The sequence below is a fragment of the Diadema antillarum genome, unplaced genomic scaffold (assembly GCF_040938485.1).
Source record: "Diadema antillarum isolate AM-2024a unplaced genomic scaffold, OU_Dant_1.0 seq00001354_RagTag, whole genome shotgun sequence".
Lineage (NCBI taxonomy): Eukaryota > Metazoa > Echinodermata > Echinoidea > Diadematoida > Diadematidae > Diadema > Diadema antillarum.
In genome coordinates this window covers 619,213-645,119 of record NW_027272118.1, presented here as the reverse complement: position 1 = coordinate 645,119, position 25,907 = coordinate 619,213, and the positions used below count along the sequence as shown (strand labels likewise).

At 38.7% G+C, this 25,907-nt stretch overlaps 1 protein-coding gene across 1 annotated transcript in view; it reads left to right on the top strand.

Moving 5' to 3' along the window:
- LOC139708602 (solute carrier family 12 member 2-like) overlaps positions 1–24,298 on the top strand; it is a 58,091-nt gene extending 33,793 nt beyond the window's left edge. Inside the window, exons 7-25 of the mRNA XM_071620543.1 lie at positions 1,847–1,957; positions 2,612–2,723; positions 4,268–4,395; positions 8,358–8,561; positions 9,324–9,431; positions 10,198–10,321; positions 11,231–11,332; positions 11,891–12,046; positions 13,373–13,472; positions 14,403–14,514; positions 15,258–15,392; positions 16,840–16,946; positions 17,865–17,983; positions 19,117–19,413; positions 19,878–19,989; positions 20,712–20,798; positions 21,747–21,858; positions 22,721–22,788; positions 24,111–24,298. Coding sequence (XP_071476644.1) covers positions 1,847–1,957; positions 2,612–2,723; positions 4,268–4,395; positions 8,358–8,561; positions 9,324–9,431; positions 10,198–10,321; positions 11,231–11,332; positions 11,891–12,046; positions 13,373–13,472; positions 14,403–14,514; positions 15,258–15,392; positions 16,840–16,946; positions 17,865–17,983; positions 19,117–19,413; positions 19,878–19,989; positions 20,712–20,798; positions 21,747–21,858; positions 22,721–22,788; positions 24,111–24,246 — 2,430 coding nt within the window. The 3' untranslated portion in view covers positions 24,247–24,298. The remainder of the gene's footprint in view (positions 1–1,846; positions 1,958–2,611; positions 2,724–4,267; positions 4,396–8,357; positions 8,562–9,323; positions 9,432–10,197; positions 10,322–11,230; positions 11,333–11,890; positions 12,047–13,372; positions 13,473–14,402; positions 14,515–15,257; positions 15,393–16,839; positions 16,947–17,864; positions 17,984–19,116; positions 19,414–19,877; positions 19,990–20,711; positions 20,799–21,746; positions 21,859–22,720; positions 22,789–24,110) is intronic.
- The last annotated feature ends 1,609 nt before the right edge of the window (positions 24,299–25,907 follow it).

Sequence of the window (25,907 nt, the reverse complement as noted above, 5' to 3'; positions counted from 1 at the left end):
CTACTATTACTTCTATATCAGTGGATTAGGTTTACAGTGCATGATGAAGAGATTACTACTGACATTTCCAAAACTGCTTTGTGAAACTGAAATAACTTTAACTGTGGTTTGTGTATCTCTCTATCTTGGCAGCTATAGTCTTCCCTTATCAAGTTTTGTTTCCAAATTGCAAGTTTGCTTCCATATTGCTAATTTGCTCACCACAGAACCATATTCTACTTTGTCTTGTTGAAATGTAGCAGGCAGTCGTACAGGGAGTGCAATTTATTGCTGTTTTCTGACTCAGTAAAGAATGACTTTCCTGTAGAATGTTGAAGACACATCAATTTTAATGCTTTTCAGGGTCAGAGCAGCTGTAATTTATTCATAGAATGTAATAATACTTGTATAGAAGTGTAAAATGGCTTCATATGACAAGGGTGTGGCCTTCAGTTTGACAACCACACCATCAATACTGTGAATTTTGTCACCTGACCTCGACTTTTGATTTTTTTTCAAAACTGAGTTTTGATCCCTTCCCCCACCCCCCCACAACCACCTTTGCAACCACAAGACCCTGTCAATAGTGGGATTCACACTGACGCAAATGTGTGGCATACAGATCTCGAGATTTGCGATTTTTGCCAGTGTGGACAATCCCACTGAATGACGTGATTAGCATCATGATCCAAATCCTAAGAAATCTTGCGATTATTTTGGAATTACTGCGATAATTCGCACTGCGACATGTGTGTGGATGCTATAGCAAAGAATTCTCGATAATTTTTTTTTTTGTCCTGTCATTCTGAACACACATGATTAAACAGCTCACAAACTCAAGGGCAAGGGTCAACATTAAGTTTTGGTGAATTTCATATACAGGGTGCACAGTTTGGTTGACAAATTATCGCAGTCAGCAATTAGTGGGATATGTCTGTCAGTCTGAACTATTGCAAAAACTCTTTGACATTTGGATCACGATCATTATCCTGCTATTTTGTCTGTGTGAATGCGACTATATGAGAGAAAATATAAATCTCCCCTCCCCTTCCCCTTCCCCTTCAACCAGGGCCAACTTTTGCGAAACAAACTCTGTGCCAGCACAGAGCCAAACTGGAAATGTAGTAGAATATACAGTATAGCCTTATTACCCAATGACTTCCCAACCGAAAATTTTCTTATATCCCGTATGTAAAAAAACAACAAACAAAAAACAAACAAACACACAAACGAAAAAAAACAAACACCCCAGGTTTCCTTTAAAAAGCAATCAAGTACCCCTGAGAAATATTGGTGCCTTACAAAATGGGGCATATTTGCAAAATTTTTAGTCTATGATTCATTCCTTCTGATTTCATAAAGGCACAAATATTTCTCAAGGCAATGAACATCCATACCTCTTGTAATAGTTGTTTGTAATTATAGTTTATTCCCCATCATAATGATTTCAAAACTCCTTCATGCCATTTAAAAAATGTTTTACGTGTGTCGGTTGCAACTCTCCCACACATGGGACCTCTATTGTATTGGCCCATCAAAGGGACAGAGTGTTTTGCCTCTTTAGGGGATGGCATGACCGCACAATACATGATTTGCTGTTACCAGCAAAACTCAATGAGATTCGAACCTGTGCCAAAACTGGAGCGATTTGATAGCAAGGAGGCATGTACCTACATTGTAGATACACAACCGACCTTGCTACAAAAGCCCACCCGGCTGTACTTTGTATTGAATATATATATCTTCTCCCTGTAACACTGCATATATTGTTTTTCACTCATACATAATGTATTCCTATCCCTCTCTGTATGTTTTTTTCACCCAATCATATATTCCTATCTGTATTTCTCTCTCTCTGCAAACACAGGACTATGATGCACAAATGGTGGACCTCATAAATGATGTGAGAATCATTGGGGAAATCACTGTCGTCATTCTGCTGGTGATCGTCTTCATCGGCATGGCCTGGGAGGCTAAGGTAAATCATATACCTTATGAATTGTCTCATTTTGATTAGAAATTTGAAATGGTGGTAGTCAAAAATTGTGCATTTTACATAGAACACTTGTAGCATGTGATTGCAGAAATCATTGTTTGTTTTTGAGGAGATGGAGGGGTAGGGGAGGAATAGGGGTGCTCTTCTTGATTTAAAAAAAAAAAATTCACTATGATATATAGATGTAATGTGTAATGTCCTCCTCAAATGTGACTATGTTGTTTCATACGCTCTGACTCATTAACTGCATTGTATTTGTTCCCATGTGGCAATGTATTACCAAAAGTTTTAGCATCTCATTTTATGCATTGTTGATATTGCCTGCCTTTCATATTTCATAAAGTCATGTATTTTAATATGACATTCGATTATGAATTTTGTATTCACATGGTTTGTCTGTCAGGGGAAGTTTCATTGCTTGCTACTGGTGGTGATGATATTCACTGGTAATGAATGAAGTATATTTCACTGCATTCCAGTTTATTGTTTATTTATTTGGTAAGTTGTTTGTTTGTTTATTTGTTTATTTATTTATTTATTCGTTCGGTCGTTTGTTTGTTCGTTGGTTCATTTATTTATTTATTTATTTATTTATTTATTTATTTATTTACCTATCTCTTTCTCTTTTTCATTCAGATTCAGCTAGTTTTGCTGGTAGTGCTCAGCATCGCCATCTTCAACATGGTGATTGGAAGCTTCCTTCCTCCCACAGCGGCAAAGGCAGCGAGAGGCTTTACTGGGTACCAAGGTGAGCTGGATTTCTCTCCACTGGTCCCCTTCTCCTCTGCTGCAGCATCCAACCAATGATTTGCATAGATGCTGACCAGCACAATGTGATGTATCCATGGGCGGGGTTAGGAAATGCTGTGATTATTCAACCAATAATTTGCATGGATGCTGACCAGCACAATGGATGTATCCATGGCTGGGATTTGGAAATGCCATGATAGCTAGAATGGCAGTAATTGCCAAGAGGGTGTCACAGGCCTTGCCATCAGGGGGGGGGGGGGGGGGGGGGGGGGGGGGCATTTCATGAATCATTTTGTCTGTCAAATTTGTCGGACGAATTTGCATTCAGCCACTCAGATGCAAGGATGTCAGTAGCTAACAGTCTGTCAGAAAAAAAAAATCTTACAAAATGCTTCATGAAATACCCCCCAGGTCGGCAGGTCTGCAGTGATTTTTTCCCCCCGAAAAAACTGACTCAACAATTATTGTGACATCATGCAGTTTGGGTAAGGTTCTATTAATAGCGCAATCTTTTGTGCAAGTTAGCTTTGTCACTTGGCATTGAGGAAGGGGAAAGAAAAATTGCATGCATCATGCCATCATTAAAGTGCTGTGAGGTAGTCACAGTGTATGTGCTCACCATCGATAGGTGATGCTTGTTAGTACTTGTTTGTTTTTCATTTAGAAGAACAATGAGAATCAAAATCCAATTCTTTTGTCATCATCAGTAGCCTTTCTTCATCCTCTTCCTCTTCTACCAATGTAGGATGAAAAATATGAAAATATGTCAAGGGGTATGGGAGAAATTATAGTGGTTGCTGTAGCTCCCCTGGTAAAATCATTGAATTGTTATTTGTTTAGAATAGCATGTTTGATAGGCTAAATTGTTTTGTTTTCATTTTGTTTTCTTTTAATCTGTATTGATAACAAACATGTGTCACTGAAAATGAAATTCCATTTGAATTGAAATTGAAATCGTCCTTTCCGTGGCAAATTTGACATTTCTGATATCCATTTGAATACTGTACTTACATGTATTCTTTTTTTTTATACACCTTTTCCTCCCCATTATGAACATGCATGCAAACATGCACACACTCAAACATTTACACAACACAACAAACATACATTCACACACACACCCAACTCAACGCAACACAATTTATACATTCACAAACATGCATTCCCTGCCATCAATGGGGCACATGTATGTTATTGTACATGTACAGCCATATACAACTGCAGGTCTACACTGTATCTTTTGATACTGTAAATCAATTGTTTTTATTTTCTGCTGCAATTATCTATGTGTAATTAGTTGTTAATGGAATATTGTATTTTGAAAGAGAATTGTATTTGTGGTATCTGAATATGTAATAAGGCTCAATTTTTTGATACACTGTTTAAAGTGAATGATTATTGTATCGTATTGTTTTGTTTCGTTTGTATTATGTATTTATATCAAGAACCCGCAATTCAGCCTCTGGGCTGCTATGTATTTTCCTTTTGATGAAATAAACCAATATCTATCTATCTATCACCACCACCGCCACCTCTATGCAGCTGATGTGTTTGTGGAGAATCTCAAGCCAGGCTTTCAGGACGGAGAGTCCTTCTTCTCCGTTTTCTCCATCTTCTTCCCAGCTGCCACCGGTATTCTGGCTGGTGCCAACATCTCCGGCGACCTCAAAGTAAGAATCGCTTCAAGTGAAGGGCTTGTCTTTCCAAGTGAACTCACTGTGCATGCCAAACTCTTTCTATGTTTGACCTTACGCTCGATTTATGGAGCCTAACTTGTTGAATTGAGCATAAGTTCAATATTGAGCATAAGCCCTGTTTCATAAAGGCACTCACGCTTGATTTCAAGAAAAATCAAGCAGAACTTTCAGTAGATTGAGCGTTACTCGCGATCAATCGCAAAGCTGTTTATGAAACGCAATTTGCGATTGATTGCAACTTACGCTCAATCTTTATGAAACAGGCCCCAGTTGTCATATCCGCTGGGGTATGTTTCAAGCTCTTTGGCACAGATGTCTGGAAACTTAAGGGTGGTATTCTGAAATCCTTCCTAGGAAAAATTTCTTCCTAAGTCAGGATTTTTCCTAAGTCTGGAAACTAAGGGTGGTATTCTGAAATCCTTCCTAGGAAAAATTTCTTCCTAAGTCAGGATTTTTCCTAAGTGGTGGTCTGAAAATCTTCCTAAGTTTCTTCTTAAGTAAACTTAAAAAGAAACTTAGGAAGGGGGCGGGAATATGCAAATTTCTGATTTAGGAAGAAGTTGGTATTCCAGAATTCACTTCGGAAAGAAGTTTAGGAATATATTCAGGAAAGCTCCACCCCTGTCCTAAGTACGTTGTTAAGAATAGCGAGATGCAAAACATCGTGATAGGAGTGCTTGTCAATCACTGCGCGCAACATGTACTTTGATGCGTGAAATGGGCGTGAGAAAGGGAACATGCCGCGCACTCGTGTATTTGACCCTACGTCATAGTAATATGCGATTGTAATTGGTTGTTTCCTTATGATACGGCATATTGTTTTGGCTTAAGAAAATATACATCGTATGGATATGGGATAAGGATGGCCTAATTTGCATTAAGAAGTGCCTAGGAAGAAATTTCAGAATGCCAATTCTGTCTTTCCTAGGCACTTCCTAAGTTTCTGACTTAGGAAGAAACTTAGGAAGAAACTTAGGAAGATTTTCAGAATGCCACCCTAAGTGTCAATGGACAGGGATTATCTAATCCCCCTAAACCCGATTGGATTACCTCTTGTACTATGACATCTTTAAAACCTGAGTGGGTTATCTAACTTTTCATATCAAGTTTGGGTGGATTAGCCAAGGATACATGAAATAGCTTGACAGATTACAGTGAAATGTCTAACAACGTTTTAATGTTAAGTGTGTAACAGCTAGGCAGGCCTAACACAAAAATGAAGGAATTGACTAGCCCCAACCATATTACAGTATTCCCCCATGTCCCTTCGTGCTTGATTTCTGAGGCTTAAAGTTGCGTACCATATTTAATATGCTTGTATGCAGGAACTCTCTTCTAATCATTGCATTTATCCTTTGTTTTATTACTTTTTGATTTTTAGTACCTTTTCAGTTTTGTTGTTGGTCTATTTATTCTTATGCATTACAAGTGATTTTAGTTGTCATTGTCTTATCACGACTTGTGGAGCTTCTTGCAATTTTCTAATAGTTTTTTTTTTTTATTCCTTTTTTTTTTATTATTATTATTCTCTTTTTGGCCAGAGTTTGAGCGGTACATAATTTCTGTGACCTGAATGGGTATAGTGAAAGTGTATATGAACAGCAAGGTTTGTCCTGACATATGTCAGTCCTTCTATTGTCGCCCTACTGTTAATGTTAGGAAGTAATAGGGGAAAGAGATTGGGCAGATTGGGCGGACGGGTGTTACAATAGGAAGCGGGCAATAGTCTGGCGATGGTAGATAGAATGGGCCAACCATTGGCTGTATTCCAACTGGGTGTGCATGCAGGTGGCTTGAGGAAATATCAGCGGGTATATGTCTGGATTGTACAGAGTGCTGGTGGCATGTATGCACAAAGCACAATGGAGTGAGCACAATGGTATGATTATAGTCAGGAAGAGATGAAGGAGAGATACCGAAGTGCAGAGAGGTTATCCTGGACCTTATTATGTGTACATACCAACTTAGTTTACAATGTTAGCCAATTGCACTTCTAGTGTACCGGTATACTGTAAAAGCGGTTCGTGAGAGTTCAATTTTTGTGAACTTTGCAATACACTATTGGGCCGCGAATTTATCCACAGGCGAAGATATTTGTGAGCAGACTGGAATTAATGCGCTTGCGACAAGCTCCAGTGTCAAATCGTGATAAACAATATTTTGTGAAAATGTCTGTAACCCCTGCGTTTGCAAAAATATCTGTACACGAACAAAGCAGCTTTAACAGTACTCGGTTTTCAGAGCTCATGTTTCTATTTATTTTATGATGTGGACATGTACTTGTCTTTTAGCAACCTCTGGAAGGGAATGACAGAAGAGATTACATCATGGAGTGACTTGAAAGGAATGAGATTACGGTTGGGAGTGGAACTATAAAGCTAATGAGATTACTATAGAATATATAGAGAGTGATCTAAAATTATCGAGATTTGTATAGAGAGTGATTTAATGTTAATGAGATTTTTACAGAGATTGATCTAAAACTAATAAGATTTCTATGAAGAGTGAGATGAAATTGATTACGTTACTGATTCCTCCATTCACTTTACACAGGAAATTAACTTTGTTAAGAATCAACCCGAGTTTTCCTCAGGTAAAAAGTTTTATAAATGCGACAGGCCCCCGATGATTTTGTAATGCCCAAAGCTCACTTGAGGTGAACTGGACCATTTGGCAACCGACCATACATTCTGAAAATGTGGAGTGGGTACGAGAAGGCTCTTTCCTGTAGGCTGCCTGCAATGATAATGGGTGTCTAGGGGTCAGCTAGTTATCTAGTTAATGTGTTTCAGATGGTTCATTCTACACTCATGACATTTTTATAGCATGTCAGAAGAAATTTATTTACCTGATATTGTGCCAGTAAAAAAGTGATGTAAAACAATGTGGAATTGAAACAAATGTAGAAGAGGTTAAATATTTCAATAGTCACAGCAGTTGAAGCTGGCCCTGAGGTTTAGAGCACAGCTTGACATGTATTCTGTATATTTGTGTTACGAGATTTGTCTGTGTGTGTGTGTGAGTGTGTGTGTGTGTGTGTGCATACAGGGAGGTTGGTTGCGGTTGCAGGGATTGGGAAAGAGTATCAGGTAATCATCTATAAATGCCATATATTACGGGAGGGGGGTATTTTTGTGAATTTCACAAGTCGCTTGCTTTTTCTGAGTTTAACAACATTTGAAAATATTAACTCAGATCCCAACATAAATCCAACATTCTCATAAACATTTCTCTGTTCATTACTGTACTCCACGATCGTGAATTTAACCACTTGCAAAATTGTGGGAAAGTCCTGTTTCACACAAACTTAGACTCACCATTAAATATAGCATATCTAGTAGTTGGTCAAATTTGACCCTTGACCTTTAACAGCCTTTTACATCAATCATTGCCTGCCATACAGAGAAGAAAAGAATAAATAGCATGTTTATTGCAAATGTATTGATTATCACTGACCACAGGATTTTGTACATTTGCAGTGGGTTTCAAATGCCGCCGTGGGAAATACCAAATTTTGAATTAAAGGAAATTGATGTAAAAAAAAAAAAGGAAGCTACAGATTTTGGAAAATTTGAACCCTGCCTCCTGAGCAATGTGAAACATCCATCTTGGGTCCCATAACCACCAATTCATTCTCATACGAACCTTCATTGTTTTCATGCCTACTGAATGACCAAGCTTATACTTTCCATGACTTTGTCAGAGGAAATCAACTACCATTGCAGCAGAGGATGTGTTTACATCACACTTCATCTCTACATCTTGAGTTTTGAAGAAAGTGGTGTTAAGTATAACAACATATTACTGACACACAATGAATGAAAAGAAAAAAAAAGAGGAAAAAAGTGTAGTTTACATGACCACAGTACAAAGTCTTTAAAGTTGAAATCATTCTTGTTTTTTTGACTGATGATCCTTTGATGTTTTCCTTCTAGGATGCTCAAAAAGCCATTCCAAAGGGCACCCTCCTAGCCATCTTAATATCATCCATTATCTACGTGGGCCTCTCCTGGTTGATCGGCGGCTGTATGATCCGCGAGGCGTCCGGCATCGTCAAGGATGTCGCTTTTGGAAACGTCTCCTCTGTGTGCTTCAATGGCACGATGGATTGTCAATACGGCATCATCAACGACCTCGCTGTGAGTAACAAAATTTTGGGAAAATTTAAGGAGAGATGAAAAATGCAAAAATAATTATTATGTTGTAAACAGATTGTGTCGGAAGATTGATATAGGGACGTATACTCTTGATCAATTAATACTGTTGAGGATTGAAGAGATTGTTTTGACAATAAGTTATACTAAAATTGGTTGGTGTTTACTAGACTAGACTGTTAAATACATTGGATGGTTAACCATTGCCTACAGTGAGTGGCAGTACCCGAAACTTCATAGAACCACTGCTATTACTTTATGTTTTTAGCCAAGTGGAGCAGATATTAAATGTTAGAGGGTCTGTTCATACAGCTGTACCTGTGTGACATGTGATGAGTTCAGTAAACTGTTCAGCTCTGTCTTGTTCTCTTTGAATTATTCTTTAGTGATGCAGGAGAGATAGAGAAAGCATCATGCTTTGTGTACCTTGATAGAAACTGCCAGTGGGTCAACTAACTGTTAATAATAAAATCTTCAAATTGTGAATTTCTCAATCAATTTCATTGCTCAAAAAAATTATAGCTTGAGAATGGATTGTCTGATTTTCCTCGGCCTGCGCTGATGTGTTTCGGCTAATGTTTCGGCCTCACAAAATCTACACATACAGGTGTATATGTTTGGGGTATTTTCTCCTTCTTGACAAAGAGGCACATTCCATGAATATGTGCATTTTCCATTATTGTTTCTGTACTGCTGTCAAACATTGTTACTCTTGTTTGTTTGTTTTTTGGTTTTGTTAAATTCCAGGCAGCCAAGGTGATCTCAGCTTGGATGCCCTTGGTACTGGCAGGCATCTTCGCTGCTTCCCTCTCCTCAGCCCTTGCAAGTTTGGTCAGTGCACCTAAGGTGTTCCAGGTGAGGAGCAGCGTGCAACCCTTTTTTAATAGGGGCTGAAATCCTGTTTAAGCTGAAAGTTTTGCTGTGGTTTCATTTTCACAAATTTTGCAAATCGTGTTTGGACCATGAAAGTAACATGTGAATATAAAAACATGTAATCAGGCTGTGACAGAGCTGGATCGCTCTCAGCATGTAACTACTGTACACTTGTAGGTCTAACATGTTGCATGGGTCATGACGTAGCGATACCTCTTGGGCATATTACATCATACTAGTACAATACTTCAAATGCAAAACATACTCCAATTTGAGTTTGTCTGTACATGGAATCAACGAGTAAAAACATTTAGTGGTGGCCCGTATTGTCACTTGCTACTCATTCTTACTTTACTTTTTGAAAGGTGAAGTAACAATCATACTAGACCCTTGCAACTGCAGATTTGACAACATGCCAAAATGTCCCACTTACTAGCAATTTGTGAAAATATCTGTACACGAAAAGTTTAGCTGGTACAGTAACCCAACCCATGGAATAAGTCACAGTGAGTTGAGGAGTGTCACTCCTCGCACCAGAAGAAGAGAATGACATCAGCTGAGAGCTAGATGGGTGTTAGCACAGTTATGATATGTCTGTGGCTTTTAGGCCTTTCTGCTTCTCAACCACAATATGTCATAAGGCCAAGTAAACGTGTAAACTGTGCAATTGTTATTGTTAAAAGTTAGATCGTTGGAGTGCTTTCCCTCCTAGCATGTATCCTCGATGTTCTTCTACTTTTCATTGCAGGCTGTGTGTAAGGACAAGATCTTCCCCAAAATTGAGTTCTTCGCTGTCGGTGTTGGACCGGGGGATGAACCCAAGAGGGCGTACGTCCTCACTTTCTTCATTGCAGCTGCATTCATCGCTATTGGTAAGAAATGATGGGAAATGAATCAAAAGGAAGATGAATGTAACCATGCATGTTGTATATAATGTTCATTTACTTCGTGTCATGTCAACTCCCCACTTCCCCCCCCCCCAAAAAAAAAAATAAAAATAAAAATAAAAATAAATAAATAAATAAATAAAAAATAAATAAAAAAATAAAAAAAATAAAAAAATAAAAAAATAAGAAAATAGAAGAGAAAAAAATTAAATCTCAATATTCTGGCAAAAGAATTGTCTGTGTCTGCCTTGATGCGTACTCAAGAACCGTTGATTTTTGAAGAGCAGCTTCAGAAGGGCTTGTCATATTGTAATGGTTTGGTCTTGATCTTGTCTACAGTTGGCCACAAGGACAAAAGATGATTTCCTGACCTTCTTCAGATGAACATAACTAACACGATTTTAAAGGGGATGGCTAGTAATTGATCAGTGGGATCAGTGGGAATGCTGGGGGATGATTGTTCCAGTCCTTATGGGATTCATTCAAGAGTTCATTGTATATCTATTGTTGTGTGAAAATGATTTGCTTCAGAACGGTCTCATATTCAAATAATGTGCAGTTTAATGTTAACGGCCCGTTAACGATCGCCCTGTCACTGTACAGGCATGCTAACTTGGAAACATTAAATTGCACATTACTTGAATATGAGACCATTCTGAAGCAAATAATTTTCACACAACAATAGATATATAATGTACTCTTAAATGAATCCAACAAGGATTGGAACAATCATCCCCAAGCATTCCCACTGATTCCCACTGATCAGTTACTAGCCACCCCCTTTAAGTACTACAGTATTGTTGTTGTTGTTTTTTTAGAAAACTAGAATACTTATACATTTTAAATATCAGCAAGCCGTATTGACTGTAACTAATCTGCCATCTCCACTTGCAGGTGATCTTAATACTATTGCACCACTCATCTCAAACTTCTTCCTGGCCTCCTACGCACTCATCAACTTCTCCTGTTTCTCCGCATCCTTGGCCAAGTCACCTGGTATGTCATCTGTTTCCATGACAATCAGTGGTTTGAATGAACAAGGACAGACAAAACTGGTTGTTTTGGATTGAATTGGTGAATTTGTGTTTCCGCGACCGCTGAAGAGGCAACACGGAACGGTCTGCTTTGAGTTCCCTTTGAAAAACTAAGCAATGAGGACAAAGTACTGTACCTTGCTGCGGGGCATGACTGCTGCAGGGAGGAGACTTGAACCCCAGACCTCATGATTGATAGTCTGTAACATGATCCACTGGGCCACAGCAGACCCTCCTCATATTTCCAGTTACTGTGAAACAAAAAATATAATTTTGATTTATGTAACTCACTGTACCACTCTGCCATTCTGGTTCTGTACTGCAACTTGTAGGAAAATCTGCAACACAGCTGCACCAAATATTTCCAAAAGCACTTCACTCATTAGAAAAAGAAAAAAAAAAATGGTAGCTGCCTACCAGCAGTAAGTTTGTGTGAAGTACACAGCAGTGACACCACCTGTTTCCCTTTTGTCCATCTTTCGTTCTCTCTTTCCCCACATCCTTCCTTCTGTCCATCCAGGCTGGAGGCCTGCATTCAAGTACTACAACATGTGGGTGGCCCTCGTGGCCTCAGTCATCTGTGTGGGGGTCATGTTCCTCATCAACTGGTGGGCAGCTCTCCTGACCATCGGCATCGTTTCTGGACTCTACCTCTATGTGCATAGCACTAAACCAGGTCTGCCCATCTCATTCATTCATTTACAGGGGAAGGAAGAGTAATGTAGAATCAATTTAGTCAATTATCAGTCAATTGTTATGTCACTTGATCACGTGGTTTGTCAGTCAGTTATTCAGTTGTCAGTCTCTCATCCTGTCAGTCAGCTAATCAGTCAATAAGGGTGCAGTAATGCTCAACTTTTGGGGGCCATAATACGCGTTTTGAAATGTGATTAGTGCAAAACACAGTTGCGTCCATGCTCATTTTGATATAAGCGCCATTTCAAAACGCAGTTTCAAAACACACAAAAAGGTGCGTTTACGATCAGCAATTCTGCCTATTAAATCACATTTCATTGGGAAGCATAAACGCAAAATCACATATATAGGCCCTGCGTGCTTAAGTGACGTCAGCTCAATGCCTTTCCGGTTCATGTGAAAGCCAGGCGTGCCGCCCTTTTGATTGCTGCGAAATGTATAATTTGCAGGTGCTGTGCTTTTTAGCTTGAGCTCCCTGTTGGTACATACTGTACGTACACAGACATGTTAATGCATAAAGACCTCACTACAATACAATACGATTTTGTCAACAATTTGCTGATAAAATAAATACTCATATTTCCTATCATTGTCTACATACAGCCTACGTGTGTGTACCAGTAAATAATCAAAATGATATTATACTGTATTAGACATGCTAAACATGAAGCTAGTTGAAACATGAACATTGCACGCGCTCAGTCCAGAACTTCTGAGAAAGTGCACACCTCAATTTGACAGAGCAATCGCAAACGTTCTCTCCCATGCTTGAAAAAAGTGAGCATACACGTAAACTGTGCTCCCGTGAACGACGTTTTGAATCAGCATTCCAAAATGCTGATTGTGCTTTCACAAATTGAGCATAAACGCACCCATAGTTAGTCATCCAGTTTGTCAGTGAATGAATCATCTAGTTACTGTAAAACACAACATTTTCGTGGCATGAAATTTTCGCCAATTGGAGCCGACAGCCTTTTTCTCGCCATGAAATTTTCGTGAGTTGCCTCTAACATTCAATGCATATAGTGTAGACAAAAACCATCATGTGCATTTTAATTTCGCAAATCTTGGCTCTCGCGAAATTCGCGAAATTAAAATGCACGTGAATATTCCTCGTTTTACAGTATTCAGTCAGTCAGTCACCTAGTCAGTCTGCAAAGGTTGTTAGCCCTGTGTATCACCTGCTGAACTGTATAAAGAGTAATTCCCCAAGGACATGTGCCGTCGTGAAAGGGAAGGAATATAAGTGTTGAGATGGCAAGAGTCAAACAAAAAAGTGACAATGTTTTATCCTTTTAACCAACAGAAATTAACTGGGGATCTTCCAACCAAGCCTTTTTGTACAAGCGAGCTCTGCAGACGACTATTAAACTTGGCAATGTGCCAGAACATGTGAAGACATTCAGGTGGGTATTGTTATTCTTTCTAGGCTTAGCCCCTAAAGATACCCTTCATAGGTTTATACAATGTAGTCACTTTGTTTCATACAAGTTGGCTTAATTCCCAGATTGTCTGAACACCAATGCAGCTAAATTCATTTGGTTTACTCTCAATTTCATGTAATGACTATTTGGTCTAATAGTCACTTTGGCAGATTGTCATTCACCTAATGGTCTAATTGCCACCTCATTTTTCTGTTAAAATATAGACTTGGTGATAATGGACCAATTAGATATTAGATAAAATTGGCATAGCCTAACTGGTAAACTAGATGAAATGGTAATTCAACCAAGTGATGGTGGTTATGCACAATAATTTTGTAGATGAAAAACGATAAGACCATGTGGGTTGAGACCAAACTAGCATACCTATGACACAGGTGAATTACACTGGAGTTTACCCCTTCGTAGATATAATTCATGCATTCAGAATATATGTGATGTACAAATCAGCCTTGTTGTCAGAACTTCTGAGGTGTGAATAATGAAAACTTATTATTTTCATCACATCTTTTGTGTGTCATTGAGTCTGCTCATGCTAGTGCTGTGTTCCAGATTATATACAATTGTATTTCCCGAAACATTAGGAACCAAAACAAGTTGAAGAAATAATTACGAGATTATTGTAACCACCAGATGTGCTTAGATAATCCATGGACATCTTTGGCATCTATGTAATTGGGCATCTTAGCAATATCTCCAACTAAGAAATAGAATTTGAAGACGAAGAAGAAGCATTGTATCCTTTTTTCTTTTTCTTTTTAAATTGGGAGGGGGGATCCCACATTATGATACAATGTATCAATTGACTTTACTATGGTGTGACTTCTTTGTCCTAATGTGGTTATTATTTCTCCACTTTTTGTGTTTTCCCTATGGTTTTTGTCTTTTTGCCAGACCTCAGATCCTACTCCTCTGTGGACCACCAAACTGCAGACCAGCTATGCTCCATCTTGTCTCCCACATCACCAAGAACACCAGTCTGCTGCTCTGTGGCAATGTCATACTGGTAAGAAAGCATTCTGTCAAAATCTCTTTTTGAGGTCACTCCACAGTCTTTGGTCTCTCTGGGACAATGTACATTCGTCAACCTCTTCAGCTAATGCTTGTCATCATGTGGTTTAAGCCTTTCTTGTCACTTTACATTCTTTAGTTAATCCTGGTCATTATTCTCTTATTTTTTATTCATTTATTTTTTTTGTCGGTTAAGCAGTGCTTGAATGTCATACTTTTTTAGATAATCCAGACAATCCTGTCTCTTTAACTTGTCATTTTCATTTGACATTCTTAACCCATCGAGGACGGTGTAATGTTGCTACAACACGCATTTCCCATAGACGCTTGCCCGAGTATACTCGGGATTCGTCCTTAACAGGTTAACTAGTCCTCTCACCTGTACATTTCCAACCATTCCTTTTCTGTCTACATTTCTAACCACTCCTTGTCATACATTTTTATCCACTCTATGTCATTGAACATTGTTTATAACTAACTTCTCATCATTGGGCACTTTCAAACCATTAAAGGTCATTTTCTGTTTCTACACATATTGCAATCTTTCCCTAGAAATAAAGAAACCATAAACCAATATCTTTCACTTTCTTATTTTATATTCTGTAACCTTTCTTCGTTATAAGGTATTCATCTACCTTTCAGCAGGAATTTCCAGATTCTCAAATTTGACACAAAGTTTTATACTTTAACTTTATACGTTATTCTGAAAGTGATTTTTGCTTGTGTCCTTTCCCCCAGGGAGAGCAGTCTCAAGTGTTCAGACAGCTACGGACTGCGGAGTATGAGCAGTGGTTGAATTACAAGAAAATCAAGGCATTCCTCGCCTTCACCACTGCACCAACACTGAGAAAAGGAGCCCAGCAACTTATGCAGGTGAGGTTACTTCTGAATGACCACGGAAGATTTTATTTTGGTTGTGGTGAAATGGTTTTTAGGGGCAGAATTCTAGTTTTCAAATGAGCACAGATTTTTAGCATCAAATTCTGCACTCTTATATGTTTTCTTCTTGTATAATGTTTTGTGATATCAATATTTCAGAAATTCCAAATGTCTCAACGATTCTACCAATATGTACATACATGTGTCTTCATCATTTTGTAAGATGGAATAAGTTAGTCATTTTATTAATATCAGCGACGTCAAGACAAATTATAGACTTGTCCTCTTATTTGTGACAGGTCTGGCATCTATTGTAAAAGAGATTACCACAACAGAACCACCAGAACCTTCACGGCTGGCCCTTTGCAAGTCGCATCAAATGGCGAAGTGGCAGTTGCTAGTAGTGATCAGCCATAAATTTGGTATTACAGTGTGAATTTACATACTGTATTTGTGGCTGATCTGTTACCATAGATCTTTGCATTTCAAGCACTAATCTGTATTACAGGAGGTACTGTAAAAGTGGTTTCTTTCGTGGTGGTTTTATTTTCGCGCTTTTCGCGCTTTGAGGTTGAACCGCAAATTTAACATCACGCGAAAATGTTTTGAAAAGTTGTGCGAAATCAACCACGCAGGGAAATGTTTTGAATTCGCCGCTTGTTGCAACGCTAAACTGCGCGCATGCACACATGAAGATTCCGTGCATTATGGATATTACAGCTTTACAAGCATGTTATAAAGTACTCGAGAGACGGGATTTCAGGTAAGCCTGCATTTAAAGGGGAAGGCTAGTAACTGATCAGTGGGAATCAGTGGAAATGCTGGGAGATGATTGTTCCAATCCTTATGGGATTCATTCAAGAGTACATTATTATATCTATTGTTGTGTGAAAATTATTTTCTTCAGAATGGTCTCATATTCAAGTAATGTGCAGTTTAATGTTTCTAGGTAAGCGTCCCTGGTCAGTGACGGGGCATTCAACTGCACATCACTTGAATATGAGACCATTCTGAAGCAAATAATTTTCACACAACAATAGATATACAATGTACTCTTGAATGAATCCCATAAGGATTGGAACAATCATCTCCCAGCATTTCCACTGATTCCCACTGATCAGTTACTAGCCTTCCCCTTTAATTTCCATTTCTATTTAATAAATAAAAGAATAATTGGATTATAGTTTGGGTTTTCATGTGCAAAATAAGACAGATTTTGCCGACCGTGAATTTAAACACATGCGAAAAAGTCGGCACCGATGGAAACCACGAAAGTATCTGTACGCGAAAGAAACCACTTTTACAGTACTGGGTTGCTTGTCTATTGATATGATGTAACAAAATTTTGATTGTAATGATGATTATGATGATAAAGATTAAATTGTAAAATCCCAGTTGGAAGCTTATTGATATCCTGGTTTTGCCTTTGTTCTCACCGAAGCTTGGAGGCCTGGGCAAGATTCGTCCAAATACGATCTTCATGGGCTTCAAGAGGGACTGGAAAACATGTAAGATCGAGGATGTCTTGGACTATCAGGGTATTATACAGTGAGTCTATTTCATTCCTGGACCCTGTTTCATAAAGCTGTTCGTAAAGTTACGCATGACTTTATGAACGACTGAAATATGAAGTGCTAATACATGTGCCCATTTTTTTCCCCTTACGTTTTAGCAAAGTACGACTGTATGTCAATATTTCATTTACATTGCACATTGGGGCAAAAATACACTTTCAACTAAAAATGTGTGTTAAAATATTTGAATAATCACTATCATCTGCAGATTTCAACTTTAGCTATTGAAATCAACAATGATTAGGAAACCCGCTTGGCTTGCCATATTTAAGTCGTCCGTAAAGTCGTGCGTAACTTTATGAACAGCTTTATGAAACAGGGCCTTATTCCCAGATGTATTCTAATATGCAATATGCATTAATGTGCATTAATTATGTTGATTAAGTGCTGAAATAAAATGATAAAAATTTTTGATGTGTCAGATATTGAATTGCACCAACACTCACCACACCGTGACTTTGTCATAAAAATGTAGATAAGCACGTAGTATTACATATTGCATCACATTCGAGTCTTGCGTGATTGTAATGACAGAAAAACAGTGTTGCATTTCCCCTGGTCATAAGGTGAGTGATAATGGCTTTTGGACCTAGTAGCCAGAGCTGTAAATCAAGTGGGAATTGAGGTCTTCAGCTCTTGCAATTGTCATAGGCAGGATCTGTTTACAAGGATGCAATGGGAGACCAGAATGGCTGGCTAGAGGCAGAAAACAAAATTTTAAGGAACTTCCTTACCAGCAAACATTGATCCGTTGAGGACGAGCTGATTTTCCTATGATATGTGTATATCGTGGACACCTGCCTTAATAGTACACTTGGGTCTAAGCTTCAGCAGGTTAGTGAGGACCTATATGCACCAGCACAAATGTATGATGCTCCTTGTATCTTTCTAGCGATGCCTTTGACCTAGAGCTGGGTGTGTGCATTCTGAGACTGAAGGAGGGAGTCGATGTGTCTGCTGCCCTCAACTTTGAAAAAGAAGATCCCAGTGCCACAAAGGAAGAGGTCAAAGGTTAGTGAATCATCGTTCTCAAGTACTGTAGCAATGTAGACCATTAAACGCTGATTGTAGTTCAATTCAAAGCAATTCTGGATAAGTGGGGATACCTGTAAAATAATTCTATACCAGTTGTGCAGAAGAAGAAGTGCTGCTTTTTGAAACCTCAGAATTTTAATATAGTAGATGTTTTCATGAGCAGGTCAGGTATAATAAATAGGTTTGGTTTGAAAACAAGAAAATGTGCATTTTGATGTTGCTGTGTAATGTTTTCTTTCAAAAAAAAACAACAACAAACAAAAACAGCATACTTCATCTTGGAGATGCTTTAAAAAAAATTAATTATTTGATGGATGCTGTAGATTATATCTATCAGCGTTGTAGTGCAGCCATAAGTCAAATTTCATGGGTCAAGATGAGACTTCTGGTATTCAAAATCCAATTGTGCTGTATGAAGGATTGCTCCCATCCCTAGCACGCAGTGCATAAAATTCAAGAAATTATTTAAAAGTCTGTTATGTCACAAAATTCAGGACTATCAGGTCTGAGTGAATCTGCGCCCAACACTGTAGGAAAATTATGTAAACTTGTGTAGCATATGAGTGCAGCGATTTTATTATTTTTTTGTGAATTTTATTTGTCAAAACTGACCATGATTCTTTACAAACCCTCAGTGATGGTTGGGGATCTTTAAAGGCATGTCATACTTTACCCGTTGAGGACGAGTCCCGAGTATACTCGGGCAGGAGTCTATGGGAAATGCGTGTTGTAGCAAAATCAGCCCGTCCTTAGCAGGTTTAAATGACTTTCATTTGTCTATTTCTTGTTTTTCTATTATCAATATGTTTGTAATATACCTGAAATTTTAATGTCGATATTCTTGTTTCATCGGCTCTGTAGGAATGGCTTGTGAGAATAGCTGATTTAAATTTGGGAAAATAGCCACTGCATGATTACAAAGATGAACTAAAATTGTGCTGAAAGTCTTACTTAAGTGAAATTTTATGACATTCAAAATGAATTGATATGATATATTTTATATATCATATATATTTAGACAGTTGTAGCAAACACATCCCAGTCTCATGCTGATGACACCTCAAGCATGTGATCACACCTTGTAACTTGTTCCATCTCACATAAACCAGGTGAGAATGACGTCACCACCCCGACCATCACGGTAACTGATGAGACCGAAAGAGACAAAGCCGAGCAGGACGGGGCAGTGGGAGGGGTGACAGAGAAAGAGGCTCGAGAGTCGTCCGCACTGGTCCAGAACTCGGACGCTGACATGAATGGCCAGCCGGACCAGACGCGACCCCTGCTGACCAGCGAGAAGCTGGTGCGAAACATGCAGATTGACCCCGTCATCAAGACCACGCAGAAGTTCCTGGGCAAGCAGCCAAAGGGGACCATCGACGTCTGGTGGCTCTTTGACGATGGAGGTGGGTTCTTGGGGTGATGGGAATTCATGGATGATGATGATGACGATGATAATGATGACGATGACGATGATGATGATGATGATGATGATGACGACGATGGTGATAATGATGATGATGATGTATTATGAGTGGATGGGTAAATAGATTGTTGATTAGATTTAGTGTTGGCAGGATAATGAATGATTGGATAAATTGAAGGATGCATGAAAGATTGGATGAATGGATGATAGTGTATTGATGGACAACAGGCTGAATGGGTGGATCTATGAAAGTTAAACTAAAAATAGCCAGATTGATGTATGGATAGATAGTTGCTGGTAGATAGTGTAGGATAGTGGATGGGTCCATAGAAGAATGAAATGGATAGTTGTGTGCATGTGCTGCTTCACAGAAAATAGTGTGCAGTATGAGATTAATGAAAGACTCACACATTCACTGACCCCTCCATTTGTGCCACTGACCAGGTTTGACCCTCCTGCTGCCCCATCTACTGACCCAGAAGTCCAACTGGCAGAAGTGCAAGATGAGGGTGTTTGCCAGTGGCAAGAAAGAGCGGATGGACCATGAGAAACGCAAGTAAGTCCATCCCCAGACCACTTTTTGTTACCACCGAAAGGAAGGTTTAATGCTTTCCAATTATTGTTTCCTGTTTCTCTATGATTGTTGATACTGGTGTCATTGAATGACAGGGTATCAAAATAGAGCATTGTGAATGGTTTGTTGTTTTTGTTGTTTTTACTTCTTTTGTGAAATACTATTGAACAAAGTTTTTTTTTTTTTTTTTAACTATTCAGGAGGGGGTGGTTACATGGAGCCTTTGTGTAGGCCATTAGGATAATAATCAATTTGGCAGCTTTATTACACAATGAAGGATGATGACAAATGATATTTGATCAGTACAGCATATCTTGGAGATAATAATCAGAGAGAATTGCTGTGCTATTCTGTACAAGTGAATTTATGAAATTAACATGATCATTAAGTCACCTGAAAGTTTTGCCTTATATCCTCAAGACGTGATCTTTACTTTCTTGACTAGATAATAGACAGTGATTACCTAGAACTAGAATATTTAAATGGATCTAAACCAGTACCTTTAATAGACAAAAAAAAAAAAGTGTAATGCTGATTGATGTATTTTACAATGTGCCAAATGATAGAAGACAGTTTTTAACTTTGGGGCATATTTCTTTTCTTTTCGTTTTCAGGGGGTTCATCAGTCAGGAATGTACAAAATGAAGCCACATTGCGTGTCTGTCTTTGATGACATTTGTGTCTGTGTGTTTGTTTTTCTACAGTATGGCCAACATGCTGAGCAAGTTCCGCATTCCTCATGACAGCGTGACAATCATCCCAGACATCAGCAAGAAGCCTTCGGCAGCAAGGTACCCTTAAGGGCCTCCTTCTTAGGCCGCATTTGAGCGCTCCATGAACAGAGCTGAAGCAAACTGATCCATACCTTTACTGTACCATACCATGCCAGATTGGGAGCATTCTAGTGCTCTGTGAAAAAAGCGTACCTCATGAGCTATTTTTGGACTCCGGTCAGATGGGTAACAGGTTTTGTAGCAACCAGCATAGTCACGTACGTGGTAGCGTGATTACAATGTAGGCTACATACAGGTGTCCGTAACATAGAGAATTGACTCTTTGTATTATTATTGTACACACATTCTTCTCATATCAACATATATTTTGGACTACTTTGTTTTGAGCGCTCTCTGGCATGGCATGGCATGGTATGGTACACTTTTGGAGCACATTAGAAAGTGGTCCACTTTTGGTTCCGTATGGTATAGTATGATACACTTTGGGAGCATTTGAATGCTCCTTTGGCGAGGATTCGGTGCGGTATGGTACATCTTTAGGAGAGTGCTCAAATGCACCCATAGCCAGAGGCCATTATTGCCAGTACGACTTCTTGCCATGGTCATTTACTGTAATGTCAGCTGCCATTGCAACATACTGATCAGATTTGAGGATTTTTACTCTTTGCCATAGTAGTTGCTGCTAATGTAATTCACCACGACAGCAAGTCTTTAATACAAATTGACTACACAATATCCTGAAGTATAGTGTACAATCTGTAGCTCTTACACTTATATATTTCCATTTACTCTGCCAAATGCTACTATGAATTGCTAATATGCTGGAACATCAAATGATCGCTATTAAAGTAGGCTGCTAGTGTGTGTGTGACATTGTCACATACTGGGAGTTTCCTGTGTGGAAAAAACAAAAAGAAAAACAAATAAAACAAAACAAGAGAAGGAATATAACAAAATGTAAGTATGTGTTCTGTCTATGTGTTACATTTTGCTTGATCTCTACAGTATAGAGAAGTTCAACAACCTCATCAGACCATGGCTGTTGAAAGATGACGAAGACCCTAAGTCGCATCCCTGGAAGATCACAGAGGCCAACGTGGAATCTTTGAAGGAGAAGGTGAGATCCACAGGGAAAGGATGCAAGGATTTCACTACAGTAAAGAGAAAACTCTTCCCTCTGTTCCAGAGTTGCCAAGTTTCGCTGATTCTGCAGGATTCTCCCTGAAAATATCAAAATCTGTTCATGTCTGAATAAGAGAATATTAAAATCTCCCTGATTTGGGATTATTTTCGCCCATTGAAATGCATGTAACACACAGATATCTCCCTGATTGCTGTGTGGAATCTTCCTGATTTGGATGTGGGAATGTTAGCAGACCTGGAGTTCTAGTCAGTGTATAATAAATTGAGTGAAATTAAAGAAAAAGATTTTGAGAATTTTTTTTTTTTAAATTGAACAAGAAATAAGAAATTAGAATGTTAAAGAAAATTTATTGTGATTTCTACAGGAGTATAGGTGCCAATCAGAGTCACATATGCAAATTAGATGATGATGTCAATGCCTCACAACTTCCCAATTTTGGTCTCTCCATTTGAAATAACTTCATAACAAATTCATTTTTTATTCACTGGTGAAACAGCTATGCCAGAGAGTACTAAAGTGTTAAAGGAAGGCATAGCAAAGGTGATTTGTTTGTTGTGAGATCAGTGGATTTGAGTTTGTTGCTCTGAAGCATCAGGTATGATTCTTTATTTGTTTGTTTATTTATTTATTTATTCATTCATTTATATATTTATTTATTTATTTATTATTTATCTTTCAATTAATTAATTAATTTATTTATTTATTCATTTATTTATTCATTTGTTTATCTCTTTTGGGGGGGGGGTAATATTTACATTTACGAGCCACATCCTGCTGAATCACGCCTTGTGCTGCCCTAGTAGTTACAGAATCTACATCCTCTTTTGTCCTGCAGACCATGAGGCAGATCCGGCTGAGGGAACTGCTGGAAGAACACTCCAGGAATGCCTCGCTGATTGTCATGTGAGTTCAAACATATTCACCCATTCATTACAGTTGCATGTGTGCTCTGAAAAAAGCTTGTAGCATTGATACTCTGGGGTCTGTTTGGGGATGCTTTCTGAGATGGATAAACCACCACTAGCATTAGCAGTGGCCTGGTGGCCCGATCGGGAAACTACATTTCAAAATGATTTGCTGTGTTCCTTTTATTTCATGCCATTGCATTTCTTTTTTTCAGGCCACCAAATTTGCAACTTTATAAGATTTTAGTAGCCGAAGGGGCCACCAGAGAAAAAGGTTGGTGTTGAGCCCTGCGTAATGTTCAGTTTTAGCAACAATAACAGATCCAAATTCTTTGAAACAAAGTGAAGAGGTGATAAAAATTAGATCTAGATAGTTAGTGCCTTGTCTTTGATGAAAATCTGAAACACTCTGACCTTGATTAAATTAAGGGTGAATATCTGTATTACAGCGCTGCACACTTAACCCTTTTTTTCTACTGGTCCAACCTGTCTGTCGGACCAGTAGGTATCCAGGTTTTCTATTTTTTTACTGGTCCATTCCTGAAAAAGTTACTGGTCCGACAGTGATTTTATACTGGTCAGGGATCGTCGGACCAGTGCCAGTGTGCAGCATTGCTGTATACATTGTTGCCGTTTTCTTGATTATAATAACTTCTGTTATATCAGCTTTACAATGACTCTCCATTGATCTATCATGCAATGCTGTGCAGATATATTAAACATTACTTGCAATTAGCAGATGAGGTTTCTCTATCAATAAAGCACTTGCAAACATGCAGACCTTACGCTCACCATGGCAGTGTCTGCAGTGGTCACAGACCTTACGCCCACCTGTTGCCATGGTGTGTGCAGTAATATGAAGCTGCAGATTATTGCACAGAGCCTCATGGCACAGGGCCAAAATATTTCTGTGTCTGATATGCCACCACACAATTCATGTGAAAAACTTAAATGTTTTATCTTTGTAAGGCCAATGCAATGATAATCACCTGTCCCTGTGAAATGTTCCAAATGTGTTGAGTAAATCTCCAAGCAGTACGATAAGATAAGTGTTGTGTTTGGATTTTTCTCTTTTTTATTTGCCTTTGCTGCTTTGCTTCTTTTGATTTTTTTGTTGTCTCTCTTTTCCTTTCCTATTTCTTTTTGGCTTTAATGAAATGATACAATAATCGTCACCATGACTGTAATGATTCGATCATTGTTTTCATAGGTTTTGCCTTACAATGTAACATTACCTATTGTGCTCTTTTGAAGTGACAGAAGTGTAATATTGTTCCTCATGAAGCAATGCTTGCTCCTCCCCCGCCCACCCCTCTTCAGGTCCCTGCCGATGCCTCGCAAGGAGCTCTGTCCGCCCATCATGTACATGAGCTGGCTGGAAGTGCTCTCCGACGACCTCCCCCCCATGCTGCTGATGCGTGGCAACCAGACCAGTGTGCTGACCTATTACTCATAGTGGCCAACCTATGCCCCAGGAGAATGCCGATTGATTGTACCACCGCTCTACCCTATCATCAGGCTTCATAGGCATAAATGCCTGGCATTGCAATTAGAGGACCAAAACAACTGAGATACCTGCATGGCAAGATGTCTCCTGTGTGTCTACTGTGACAGCATTCACAGAGCAACTTAGATTTCTTGCTACCTATCATGCACAAATTGCTTGTTTCTGCTTACCTTATAAGTTTTCTGATCATCAAATTTGTGGTGAGATGAATGTTGTAGCAACGAAGAGTATCTTAGTATAATTATTTGGTACAGGGTACAACTTGGCTAGCAGACAGCTACAGTCTGTAGCTGTTTGAGCATACCTAGGACTTTTGTCCTTTGTTTTTATTTTTTTATTTGTGGTTTAGATTATGTAAAGCGCATGTATCGCTAAAGCTAAACAAATTCCAATCTACAGGGTACAGTTGATTCAAAGAAATTGAGCAGTGGATTGAGTGGAAGGGTGAGCTGAAACATTGTGTGGCTGCGTGCAGAGCAATCTTTTCAATCCTGTGAGGTGTACCAGTAGTATGCCACGTTCTGATGAAAGTACCAGGCAAGGTTGTTTTGATATAGACAGTGTGCTGGTGCAGTACTCTGTAGTAGTCTGTACACCCAATTTTAAACAACAACGATGATGATGACGATGATGACGACGACGATGGCGACAACAACGACGACAACAACAACAACAACAACAACAACAACAACAACAACAACAACTACGGGAATACAGAGCATGTGTCCAGTATTCTGAGTTTGTTTGTTTTATTTTTCCAATACAACTTGACAATAAACAAATGAGATTTGCGACAGATGCTTAGTAATTAAAAAAACGCACACACACCCACAAAAAAAAACCACTTTGTTGATATTGACAATAGCTGTCTTTGTTTCATGCGAATTTGAAGCAAAGATTGCTGAAGATCTTGAATCTCATTTCACATTATTGAGTCGAGGCGGACATTGTTAGGGAACCTGATTTGTACTCTATGACCTCGGGGAAAGATGCCTTTCTTTTCTGGGAGGGTTTTCTGCCAAAAATTCAGTTGAAGATTGATTTTTCTGTACCAAGTGGAGGCCCCTCCCCCCCCCCCCCCCCTTGTTTCACTTTGCCCTGCATGCAGAAACTCTCTCCCCTCATTTCTGGCAAGTGAACAATTACGGAGGGATGAGGATATATTTCTTGGTACATGGGACTATGGCAGCATTGTCTTTGAAATGGGAAAATGGCAATATTTCACCTGCTCAATACCAAAGCACAAAAAAAAAGGAAGGAAGAGAAAGGCATTAAATCAACTGTAAGGTAACATTTATGCAAAATGCAAAGAGTATCAAAATGAAAACACGTTATATGAATTTTTATTGTGATAAAGTATAATGGTAAAAAATTCTTCCTCTGGTGAAGACAGTGTAAGTTTGCTTCGTGATTTTGATTATGGTGGCCTTTAGTTGCTTTTGTATCGCATTGTTTTTTAAATGTAGTTATAACCAATGTCTCATGATAGCAAAAAGATCTTCTGTAATTTTTTCTTCGTGTGAGATATTTTAAAGCAATGTAGTTGCAATTTGAAGTCAGTGTAGAATCAGATGTATTACGTAGAGTAAATATCATTCTGTTTGATCTAC